The sequence below is a fragment of the Aphelocoma coerulescens genome, chromosome 1A (genome assembly GCF_041296385.1).
Source record: "Aphelocoma coerulescens isolate FSJ_1873_10779 chromosome 1A, UR_Acoe_1.0, whole genome shotgun sequence".
Classification (NCBI taxonomy): domain Eukaryota; kingdom Metazoa; phylum Chordata; class Aves; order Passeriformes; family Corvidae; genus Aphelocoma; species Aphelocoma coerulescens.
The window spans coordinates 76,968,982-76,981,728 of NC_091014.1; the positions used below are offsets into that span (position 1 = coordinate 76,968,982).

General features: G+C 42.2%; 2 protein-coding genes across 12 annotated transcripts in view; one reads left to right on the forward strand and one right to left on the reverse strand.

Annotated features, from left to right (window-relative positions):
• Nucleotides 1-2,871, forward strand: part of EPS8 (EGFR pathway substrate 8, signaling adaptor) — a 128,771-nt gene extending 125,900 nt beyond the window's left edge. For all 7 annotated transcript variants that reach the window (XM_069003575.1, XM_069003574.1, XM_069003573.1 and 4 more), the window contains one exon: nucleotides 1,435-2,871. In XM_069003575.1, the coding sequence (XP_068859676.1) occupies nucleotides 1,435-1,548 (114 nt within the window). In that variant the 3' untranslated portion in view covers nucleotides 1,549-2,871. The remainder of the gene's footprint in view (nucleotides 1-1,434) is intronic.
• Nucleotides 2,872-7,240: 4,369 nt separating this feature from the next.
• PTPRO (protein tyrosine phosphatase receptor type O) overlaps nucleotides 7,241-12,747 on the reverse strand; it is a 174,446-nt gene continuing 168,939 nt past the window's right edge. For all 5 annotated transcript variants that reach the window (XM_069003568.1, XM_069003567.1, XM_069003571.1 and 2 more), the window contains 3 exons: nucleotides 12,228-12,363; nucleotides 9,881-10,001; nucleotides 7,241-8,859 (listed from right to left, as the gene is read on the reverse strand). In XM_069003568.1, coding sequence (XP_068859669.1) covers nucleotides 9,897-10,001; nucleotides 12,228-12,363 — 241 coding nt within the window. In that variant the 3' untranslated portion in view covers nucleotides 7,241-8,859; nucleotides 9,881-9,896. The remainder of the gene's footprint in view (nucleotides 8,860-9,880; nucleotides 10,002-12,227; nucleotides 12,364-12,747) is intronic.

Sequence of the window (12,747 nt, forward strand, 5' to 3'; positions counted from 1 at the left end):
CTGAGTAGGATGTGCCTGTTGCACTGTGCCACATGTGTGCTGCAGTTGGTTTAGTGGGGCAGCATTTCAAGCTCATCAGTCATGTTGTCACTGATGTTATCAGGAAGGCAAATCCTTTCAGCTTGGGCTGCTCAGTTATTCTCAGACAAATATTTCTACGTGATCTCTCATAAAGCACATTGTTGGGTGTCTGCTGATGGTTTTTTATGTGTGACTCCAGTAATGGGTGCTGCACTTGTTCTGTATCTGAAACCAAGAGGGCAAGGACAGGATGAATTAAGACAAATAAAGCTGTTCCCTCACTTTCAGAGTCACTTCTAGGCCCCCTGCTTTGCCCCTCCACTCTGTGAGAAGAGAGCAATGGTATTTTAAGTAGGAGGAGCACTGTAGTTAATTTAGAAATTTTCTCACTCCTTGTGGCATCTGGTACTGCGTTGTAATGGATATAATGGCATAAATCTATATTAAATTTTCTGAAATTGATAGGACACATTTTCAGAGTCCAGAATCAACTGCAGGATTTTCCCCTTAACAGTCCTGAATTTTGTTTTAGAAATTTGAAAACCAGTTTCTGCTTCCTTATTCAGAGGCTATTTTGGAAGCTGATTTTGAAGTTTTGAAGGTCATGTCATGGTCAAATAGTACAGGAGCAGATACGGCTCTTGGTTTATAATCCCCTAGTTTTACTTATAAGTCATGCACACTTTGGGAAGTTCTGCTCTGGTGGATAGGTGGCCTGGCCTTGCTAATAATTTCATTGATTTTGTCAAAGCAATATTTGCTGTTGTCAGCAGACATGGTTTTCACTCTCAAAAGGTGAAATAAAGTCTTGTCCTCACAATACTTCCTTGTTGCTAATACTGTAATACGGTTCAATTCCTACTACTGTGCTCTGAGTTTGAAACCTGTGTCTCTGAGCAGCAAATGCCTGATGGTGAGTTGTGTAGATGTGAGAACCTGAGGCAGAATCCTTGCTTAGGCCTTGCCCGAGACAGAATCCTCACTTAGGCCTTGCCTATGCAATCCCACGTGCATGCGTGAGCTTTGTGTTTACATAAACCTAAACCCACCAAGGATTTATTTTCAGGTTTTTTATTTCTAAGTATTATTGCCCTGATTTTTAAGTGTGGAATCCTAACAAACTCGCTGAGCTTTAACCCTGCTTTTACTGAAGCCATGTTTCACCCCCTTAATATCCAACACTTCCAGGGCCTCATGTGAGAATTAAAGATGCTCAGCAGTGCTGAAAGGCAAGCTCATGCTTTTAATAGTCTGCAGGTTTTTTCTGGTCTGTATTTAAGGATGGTGTAAATACTTTCCTACTGGAGCTTCAAGGTGAGTTTGTTTGTTCAAACAACTGTCTTAACAAAATGCTGGCAGAGGAGTTTCAGTACCTGTCAAAGCCACAAGTAAACTCCTCTTTTTTGTTTATAGGCGAACAGTGGTAGTTCAGAACTGCAAGAAATTATGAGAAGACGGCAAGAAAAAATCAGTGCAGCTGCCACAGATTCAGGTGTGGAGTCCTTTGATGAAGGAAGCAGCCACTAAGTGTGTTTCCCCTTTTCTTTAATCCCATTGTCCATAGCATTAAACCATCCAGCTTTGCTTTAGGGAGCAGTGCAGGGGAATGTCTTATTGTATTGTAAACGTAAACTAGCCAACATAAAGAAAATTTACAGTAGTCTCCACAGAAGTACCTGCTGCTGGCTTCTCATCATGAAAAATGAACAGGTAAGAAACACGGTGGAGCTTCCTGACAGGTGAAAATATTGGTACATGATTCATTTACACCCAAAGATGAGTCTTGGCTTTATGGAATTAGCGTGACAGATAAATTGGGGCACGTCTTTGTTGGTGATTCATCTGAGGGATGCTGAGCCAGCAATAAAAAAGCATTTGAACCCTTCAGTAATAATATTCTGAATCCCATCTCTTGCTGTAGTGTGCAACTATGTCTTTTTGGCTCAGTCTTTCTTGTCAGGCATTTGGCTCCAGGATGTTTACTTAAGTTGTCGACTCCAGCAAATGTAGAGGAAATGTTTAGGGAATGAAGAGCAGCCCAGCATAGACTGAAACTTTCTTGCATCACTCCAAGATGTTTTATTACTAATGTTGCTGTTTATAGCAAAGTAATACTCTGTACATTGATTTTATCCATATTTCACCTGTGAGGAACTATAATATTGCACAAGGAGGAGTAACTAGAAAATAGTAACACAGCCCAGCTCAAAGAGGTGATCTGCTGTAGCCATGCAACAACTCACAGTACATTTTCTTTTAATAAAATTGCATTTTTTTGTCTGTAACTTAACCCATGAAAAGGAACAGTGTATAATCTAGACTTCTCTGTGTGTTGATCCCAGATATCAGTTTTTCCTTATGTAAAAAGCCTTTGTAATTTCCTTTATAAATGTAATCTTTTGGAAAAGTGGAGGCAAAACAGGGGAAAAAAGAAAAGAGAAACATCCCTTCCAGAAAATGTTATTTTTGAAGATGCAATGATTTTTGTCACAAAATGTTGTTTCACATGGTCATGTGATTTTATATATAATATATGTATTATATATAATATATAATATCACTTACTTTAGACAAATTTAATCATCTAGTTTGATTAAGTTTCATAGTGCCTTTTTCACATGAATCAGCTTAAAGTCTGCAATAAACAGTATTTCTTGTCTGTTAAATTGTTGTATCTTTGTGGCTACAAAGACAGTATTGAAATAAGAAAGCAATCTTGATTTTTGCCATTAGTTTGCTTTTCCTCTGCATACAAGGGAAAAAAAAACCTATTCATTTTTCAAAAATGAGAAATTAAAATCTTAATAAAGGTGTTAGTGCCATTTATTGTAAATGTCCTCACAAATATTACTTCTGTGTGGCTGGTTGTGTGTCCATGTATGTTTTTACACTTTATATATATCCTTTATGCCTGTCTGCATAAACATGGCCTTATTCAGAAATGGGTCAAGAAGTGAGAAATCCCATTCCATGTAAGCGCAAAGGAGGAGGAAACTTTTTAAAAGGCCTTTGAAACTCCTATTCAAAACTTAGAGTCCCTGTCTTTTCTCATGGGAAAGATGTCTGGTTCCATAAAAAGCACTGTGGTGGTAACCTGCCACCTCTAGTCCCCTGATAATTACCAGAATAGGAAGCCAATATTCATCCTCTCCACTGGCTTATTCCAGCATTTGGTTTGCTTTTGCCCAGAAAGAAGCAACAGCTCTGGGACTTCCCAGACTTTGTGAAGTTTGGCACTGGGAGGTGTTGGAGGGAGGACCTGTGCTTCACCTCTCAGAGGAAAGGGGGCTTCACAGCTGCTTGGGTTTTTTGACGCTGGGTTTCTGTGTAGCTGTTGCTTAGAAAGTGCCAGACAAGTCTGAACGTGATCAGTGTGCTCAGAGGCATCTTGGGAGGTACCTGGAGGGGGAGAAGAGGGAACCCCTTCCATACACTGAAGGGATGAGCAGAATCATCTTGAGGGTTGGTTGGTGTCTTTTTTTTTTTTTCCCCACAGTTTCTAAATTAACTACTAATGACTTAACAACCAAGCACTCCTTGAGTTGTATTTACCCTTTAAACTTGGCTGAACTAACCATTATGATTTCTCTGGTACAGTCTGTGAAATCTGAATGGTGTTGAGGCAAATATTTCCCTTTTTTCAGGAATTTCCTTGGTGGTTTAAAGCACTGAAGGGAGCTTCACCCCTATGCTGTGCAGTTTTTGAATTTTCATTTTGCTGGCAGTTGTAAGAAATCACAAGGAGATCTCGTTTGGGGTTCCTCAAATGAAAATAAAATGTTTTCTTCAAAATATTCCGTGGTTTAAACGAAAACAGTAGTAAAATGCAGCGTTTCATTCAAAATGTTTTCTCCAGGATTTGAGCAGTGAGGCTTATTTTTTTAATACTAATATTTTAGAAGGATGTGATATGTCTTTGAGAAGGAAACAAAGCCGTTTTTTAAATGCCAAAATCAGTGCCTTATTAGGCATTTGGTAACAGAGGGAGTAATTTACTATTTTGCTGCCATCAATCTGCCTTTTTAACTGGGTGGTGGGAGGGAGTTTTAGCAGCCCGTGTTCACTCAGCAGTTCTATGCTTTCAAAGCACAAACCTCCTAACATCAGCAAGGTGCTTCTTCCCACTTTAGGCTGCTTGTTCCCTTGGGACACCATGGGGAGAGCAAACCACCTGTGAAACCTCTCATTTAATTGAGGAGGAACACTTCTGACCAATGTTGATGGGTGGAGCAGTTTATTTACCACCTAGCCATTCAAATGTTCAACAGGGCTTTGCTCAGACAAACTGTGAGCTGTGAGAATTTACACCTACTTTTATTGCTCCAAAGCACTGAACTGTATAAAACGTGGTGGTTTGTTGTTTTCTGTTTTGAGTGGGGTTGGGAAATAAGTGCATGTATCCATGAGTGATGAGTGCAGAAATAAATGGTTGATGAAGCAGTAGATAGATCATATCCAAAATTATAATGATAGTCTGAAATGTGCAGAGCTCTCAGTGTTAGTGAACTTCCCTTGAAGTGCTTTGCTGGACAGCAACATCAGTGTTTTGATAATTTAAGGAAACAAACCAAAGAACCCATGAATAACTGTAAGATGGGAATTATTTCTAATTATGGAACCCGTAAGTTACAGAATTTTTATTTTAATGTGGGAATGAAGGAATTTTGACTTTTCAGGCATAGACAGAAGCAAGCTATAACTTGAATACCAGACCCTGTTCAAGCAGGGATCACCACTGATTTTCCTGGGCTGCATTTCAAGCATAAAGGAAACATGATTATGAATGGGAACTCAACTTTCTGGCCAAACTACCCTTTCATAGGAGCCCACTTTTTCTATTATGTTTTTTCTCAACTGTCAAGTTGAGACTGGTGTCTAAACCAGCCCTGTTTAAGGATTGGTTCTGATGCCTCAATAGTATTTGGGGGAATACTTTTGTGCTCAATCTCCCACCTCTGCATAAAAGCACCAACATTATATACAAGAAGTGCAAATGAGAGGGAATCTGTATTGGGTTCTGTGTTTAAATATTTCAGACTTCAAATTTCTACTGCAGCTATGTCAACTTTTTGCTAATAAGTGCCTTTGGCTTGCCTTTATCATTTTTTTTCAGTTTCTCTGAGTTGCTTAAGTTTGGCCTCTCTTAAGTTTGGCAACTTTGGCCTCTAACTACTTCCTCAGTATTCAGACCAAAATGAGTTTCAGGATATGAGTCTGTGCTTCTACTCCTTGGTAAGATTTGCAGATTAAACGAGGAGATGAATGAAAATAGGGAGCCTTCCTACAAGATTCCTAGCCCCCACTGGTGCCCACCACAGCAGCAGCAGAGCTCAACCCACCCTGCTCCCATCCATGTCAAGAGCATTGACAACATAATTCTCTCAAAAGAAGTGGCTGAAATAACAGCTTTTGCCTGCCTCAATGAAATTACAGTTTTCACACAAGCCATTAGAAAAGCTGGAAGTGGGAGGAGGTGGTGGAGGGAGGGAAGGGCCGTGTTAGAGCGTAAGATGATGATGTTGATTATTTGACAGGGGAAATTTGTCTTATTTAGGTATAGGGGAAAAAAAAACATTAAACTGAAATAAAGCACAGGTAAGGCTTCCTGACCTGTTCTTAATCTTTTGGTGAGGTTTGAAGGAAACAGTTCTGAAGACCCAAGGATATCAGGGCTGACTGCACTAGGATATGCTTGAGATTCAACACTTGCACACACGCCTCTAACAACTTCTCACCCTCCTAACTTAAGTACTTCAGTTTACTTATTTTCTGCTTCCTTGGCAGCATGCACAGCATGAGACAAGGAGAAAACCTGCACTGGTTTCAGTTAATGGTCACTCACTGCACAGGGCTGCTTTCACAGACATCTGGGTCAGTAGATGCTGGAAGAGCAGCAGATCAATACAGAGCATCAGTAGTGTCAGCAGAGCTATGGCCATGAAGCCCATAATTCAAAAAATCTATTACTGAACCTGAAGCTTCAGACAGCTTTACTGCTGTGATGACGTGAGAGTTTTATTTTGACAGATGCTGGAAACAATATTAACATGAAGCATGAGTCCAGAAACATTGTTCTTTTGGATTTGCTTTGAAGGTGCATGTCAAGGTGAAGCCAAAAGTATGTCATGTCAGTTCAGGCTAAAAGGCTCTGTAGGAGTCTTCCGGACTCATTTACTGCTTTACTCATGTTTTGAATGCTGGGCGAGGTGGTTTCCACTGCCATCCCAACATGCCCATGTACACAGTTTTGCATACTGTGTGGGGCAGGAAAAGGTATTATATTCTGATGGAGTTTTCATTGTAATTGACTTTGTGATTAAGAAGCTATTAAAGGAAAAATACGCACCTGCTACTGTGTAAATGGAATCATTCTTGACACACATTCAAAAACTGTCTAGTACGTTCAGGCTGCTCAGGCAGTGTCCTTTGCAACAATGTGATTTTGGCATCTCTGCAGCAATCTTGTGCCCTGTCACGTTCAGCCAAGCTTCTGTTACAGCCAGCTCACACTGTGACATTTTGTGAGCACACATGAATGATGTAGAAGTAACCTGCTTACTCTGGTCTGTGATACAGAATAAATGTAGACTCGATGGGCAATGGCCAGCAGGAGGGAGGAGACAGTAGATGAGAAAGAACATTTGTGGGTTGTTTTTTTTCCCCCACCAGTTCTCTATAGAGGGGTATGAACCCATTTTCTGAGTAAACATGTAATGAATCTCTAAAACACAGTTTTTTTAAAAAGAGTGGCAGCAAGGTCTAAATGGTCGAGTGCTCATTTATAATTCTATTTTCTGTTGAGTTTAGGCCAGACAGCTCTTTGCTGTTCCTACTGGAATGGCAGGCCCTCCAGCTGAGGCACACGAGGGAAATGAGGGAGAAATGTGCACCACTGAAGCCTTTTATATTACCAACTGGCTCCCTGAAACAGGGTGCTCTGCCCTTCTGCATCCATCTTGTACTTGGAGAAACAGCATCCCTGCTCTAGGACTGGGATTAGTGGAAACAGAGGAAGTAGTATTAGATGCATGGAAACAGAAGGGAGGGGAAATGCATATCATACCCATTTAGGGATGAGAGGTGGGGTCCGGTTTCTTTAGCTGCCCTCACAAGGACCTGTTTTATTGGGGAATTATGTTAAGCCTATGCAGTTTTGCACAATATACATGGGACAGTTTGAAGGAAGTTTTCCACTGTAAACAATACCATGATGAAGTAATTAATCAATAAGTATACACCTATTTACTTGCCAATGGAATAACTTTGGAAGGAAGAAGGAGTACCAGCTGAAGGAGATTATCAGGCTCCTGGAAGCAGCTGAGCTACTGCCCTACACCCTGGTACCCTGCCAGGTGACAGGAGACCCAGGGTGAGGGAAATAAGAAGTGTATGAAGGTGTGTTTTGCTGTTTTGCTGACAGTGACTTCTCCACAGGTAAGCAATCCAGTGTGTTTACTTTCAGTTCAAGTCTGTTTTGCTTACATTGAGTACCATTGCTGCTAACTTCCAATGAGGTGACACAAAGCAACAGGTTACAAAAATGCCATCAAACATCCATTCTGACAGCATCCATGTCACAATACACAATGATGTACCGGAATTATACAAAGACCAAAAAAAAAAAAAAATTTATATATAGCTAATTATTTTGACTAGAACTGAAACGGACAGCAAAAAAGAAAGGAGCCCCCCGCCCTGCCCCCAAAGGCCCTGCAGGAATCTATACTGACACTTTGGCAGCCTCGTAGCAACAAACTGAGAACCAGCCCTTCACATGCCAAAACCTTGCATCGTAACATTGTAAATTCCTGGTTCAGGAAAAATAGTTACATCTATTAAAGCACTTTTTGTTTTTTTTTTTCTTTCCACCCCTCCAACCTGAACCAGCTTCACGTTTTTACACAGGGTTAATAATTACTAAAAATAATAAATGAGTGAGGGGTATAGGCACCATAGACTGCTCAGAGAGTTAAATGCTATAGTATGTATGCTAAGACATCCCAGCTTGAAACTCAGTTGCCCTGTGATTAGATTCATCTAGAAAAAGAGCCTGATCAGTGGCATTACTGAAAAAGGTTGGCAAAAAGAGCAATCCCTCTGCTTAATTAGTGGCAGCCCCAGTGAAGAACCAAACCCACCCCTTCTCTCAGTGTCAGCTGCCTACTCCAGCTTCGGGCTTCACGGCTTGCATTTCTGCTCGTCAGTGCGTTCCTCGGGTCTTGTGCTCCCCCAGGCCCCACGTACATCAGTGCTGTAAGGAAACAGCCAAATCCATGTACCCAGCAACCCCCCCACCCTCCCAGCCCCTGTTCACAATCTCCAGATTTCTTCATGTATGTTCATGCCTCGCTATTCACTAATGAGGTATTATTAGATACTAACAATGCCTGCTCTCCTAGGGACGTTAGCACAGACCAGTGACACATGAAGAAAGCTCTTCAGTCAACCATTAAAAAAATATTGCACTTACTTTAACCTTAAGCCCAACCTGCACAGAAGAAAACAAATTATGAAAGAAATTAACCAAAAGTACCAAACAAAACCCCAACACTCTGGAGCAATCTATCTTATGCACACATAGTGTCTTTTCCTTCATGTTGTTTAGTTGAATTTGGTCCAGTATTTAAAAAAAATGTCCAGAAATTAAACAGTTCAAAAGACACCGCAGGCTCGTTAAGGCTTTGTCTCCCCAGTGCTTCAGAAAGGTAAAAGTTTCTTTCCCTCATTGTCCACCTACTGCAAAGCAGTGGTCTCTTGTGGCACAACACCTGCCCATTCAAACCATCAACAGAAAAAAAATCAGAAGCAAGGGAAGATGGGTGTGCTTCATGGTCTCACCTGCAACCAAGCAAACACAACGCTTCAGAAAGAAGAAAAGCAAATAAATACAATTTTAAGCATTTCTTTTACTGACCCTCCCCACAGAGGCTGGGACTGCTGTACATCAGTACAAGCAGCTGGGTGCTGGGACTCAGATTAGGCAGTGAACTACCCAAACATTAGGGACAGGGAGGCAAACTGGGGTTCCTTTACAGGCAGGGGGATGATGCACACAGAGGTTAATGAAGGCCCACGTGCAACACCACAGACACACAGCAGACACGGCTGGAGGTGCTGCCCTCAGCCCAGCTCTCCACCAGCTGCCCGAGAAGCAGTTTGTGTCAAAGTCTGCAGCTTCCTGCTCCACCCAAAAGCTAGTATTAAGGTTATGGCTGGGTTATTGCTGCCACCTAATGAACCAAAGCTTAGTAGCTTTAAGAGCAGTGACAGTCCTCACAGCTTGTCCCCACCACCAAATCTCGTGGTCACAGCCACTTGTTTTGCTCAGGCACAGGACCTCAGTGGGAAGGCAAGACCGACCCTTCACTTATGCTACTGGTGGTACCAGTTTGAGAGCCTGCTGCTTCCCTGGCTGTATGATTTTAGATTTATGCAAGAATTTCCCACTGTTTTATAACAGACCTGTTTGGTTACCAACTCACCCTCCAGCAGAGCATCCCCAAGCCTCTGCTAGCCTTGTTAACCAGGCAAAATTGTTTTTTGAAAATGACTGAAGATGCTGAAGTTGTCCCTCCCTTTCAGCTTTGCAAGGGATGTTAGGACAACTGGCAGGGAATGGTGAGATGGCTCATGAGAGTTCTGGAGTCTCTGTTTCTTTAAATATGAGTGAGCCCATAGATCTCACAGTGCTGTGGAAAGGGTAGTAGATTATTTACTGTGAGAGGCTAGATGGATTTTCCCTTAACTCTCCATGTGAACATGAAAGAGGAGTAAGGAATGCCCTAGACTGTTAGCAAAGCTCCTGGAACGGAGGTGTGAGTCTGTGGACATGGCACAGGGCCAGGCTTGCCTGACTTACCACCTGTGACTCTGAACTAGGACTTGCTGACGTTCTCATATATGACATCACTGATGCAGAACTGCTGCTTCTTCTTTTGCCACATCAGCTGCACGCACTGGTGAATAAAAATGTACTGTTCCTAGGAGAAAAGACCAAATAAGTGGGCATTTTTTGCACCTCAGAAAGCATGACAAAAACCCAAGCAGTGAAACAGTTTGATGGTTCACAGTAACAGCCTGCACAGCTCCATGTCTCCCACCTCAGCCCCTCACAATGCACAGTGAGTTATTAGCTCCCAATAGAATAGTCCACAATTGTTACAGACAGCAGCTCAGGAAGCATGAAATCCACCTGGCACCATAATCACTTATTAATAACCTGAATGATGACAGAAGAGTTGAATCTGAGGTAAAGTGGATCTACTTTACATTGCCTAAAAAGGAAGGAGCTCCAGGAAAGGTATCTGAATGCTTTATGTGCAACAAATTGCACCATGCCACATATGCACCTGAAATATTTTAATGAGGTTCATGTTCCTAAGTGTTTGACCTCTTTACCAATAAAAAGAAAACCCCTGATTTTGTTCACAGAGTAGTTACCAACCTCTGTGCAAGTGACACCGTGAGCTGGGTCAATCACATGCATCTCTGTATTTCTGGACAGGCTTTTTTGCCACGAGACCGTGGTTGTCTTTCACTTTGGTTATGGACTGACTTTTCTGAGCATTATCATCATACAGATTGAACACGGTAATCCAATTTAGAATAACCTTAGTTGATGATTTTTCAATCTCAAAGATAGAGAAGGCAATCCCTGATGAATCCTGACACTAACTTTTATGTGCACAAGGCACAGGAGCCAAGTGAATTTCAAGCAAAAGCGACTGTCCCCAAACCCAAGTCTGCATTTCACCCCTGTCCCCAGTGGCCTGCTGATGCCAGGAGATACCAGTATGAGTTTGAGTCATGATTCATACCACAGAAATGTCTGGATTTCCTCACACCCACTGATTTGGAGAGACTGGTTTCAATTCAGGGTATTTCCCATGCTAATCCCCTTTTTGGGCCTGTGTTGTTTGTTTTTTGAAACTGCTCCTTGAGACATTGCCAAGTTTCCAGCATACAAGGCAATGTGAACTCAGGTGAGCTGTCAGTGGTTTCAGATTTTGTAAGGAAAAACATTTTGGTGGCCTCTGTGACTGAGTGTCAGTGTCACTTAGTGACCTCTGAGGCGTGTGGCAGAAGGAGCTCAGTAACCACCCTTGACATCAGCCCCAGCCAGGCAATGAGGTCTTACATGAAAAAAATGAAATAGAAATAAAAAAAACAACCAACACCCTACAAAAACCCACATGGAGTGGTAACAGTTGCAGCTGAAATCAATCAACCATCAGGATTTTTTTTCTCTGGTGTTTACATCTGCCTTTGGATTAATACAGTGAATTGTGATGAAAAGAGGCAGGTTGGTAGCAATGATCCAGAATGGAGTGAAAATGACTTTTTTTCATTTCCAGATGCTAGCTGTTGTGACTGCAGGTTTTCTTCCTCCTCTCCTCTTCCTGCTACAAATTTTTTTGCTTTGCTCTGGTTTCAACAACCCTTGGCAACAAACGATCTGCCAGACCTAGCCTGAAAACAGGGATGGTGGCACTTCCAACTGCATGGAGATTGCCAGTTTATACTGTGTCTAACCAAGGAAGAGTACAACAGGCATGAAAGATGAAATCTTTCCCTCATGACTAGGCAAACAGGGAAGGTTTCGATGCATAAAAGCTTCTGCTTTGAAGAAAGAGCTTATGATTTCCCCCCCCCCAGTATATATTGTCTATTTTTGTCTTAAAAACAGAAAAAGAACTAGATATTTGGGTAGGGAGAGGGATGAGGAGGCTGTCTGGCAGACTCACAATCCTTTTGTCTGTTTTTCTCATCTGAAATTCCATTGTGTCATGAGCTCCTATGCTTGGCTGGACGATACCAACATGATACTTGAACGAGGCTGCCTGATACTGATATCATTTCATGAGCCATTAATCCCCTCAGCAAGCCCAACTCTTTTCAGTGTGGTTTGAAAATTTCATATGTTAATCTCTTCTAATGCATTGTTTGCATATTAATTTTACAGAAGGTGAGAATAACTCATTTCCTCTGGAAGATAGTGAGATTGCAGATGTATTATCAAACCCACCTATGCAGTGGATTAATAATGTGACAATATCACAACGAAGATGAAAACCTGATTGTATCAATTCATAGTGATTTTGTCACGTGTTCAGGGGGAACAGCAGTCACTGGACACAGACATGCTAAAGAGGGGTATGAAATGGGCACAACAATACTGTCACAGTGCTGCAGTGAGCAGATCCTACCTCTGTCTGCACCATGGACATTCTGTAGGACCTCATGTCCGACACCAGGCCCAATATATCCACGAACTCATGGTCACGGATGTGCTGCAAGAGCCGATCCAGGGCTATGAATGTTCCCGTCCGTCCCACGCCAGCACTGCAACACACACAGACATGCATCTCATTTCAGGCTCTTCTGCAGGGGACACACAACAAAATCAGTGGCACTGCAAAGAGCAGGAGTCCTGCAGTTGCAATAATCAGATCGAACTAGTCTGAGGTCAGGCAGGCTGGTTAATCTGTGGGATTTACTGGCACACAACCCATCATCCGTTGGTTGGGCAGTGGATGCACTCACACACAGAACGTGCACGCACACCCTCATCCACCCTTAGCTGCCTGCTCTTCCTGCTGTCACTGCTCCCCTCACAAACCTCAAGAAACCCCTCTAACTCCAGGGGCTGGAGCCAGAGATACAGAGACCTGCTTAGGAGCAATGAATGCCCAGGGACAGGGCTCAGTTCCACAGCTCTCCACACTG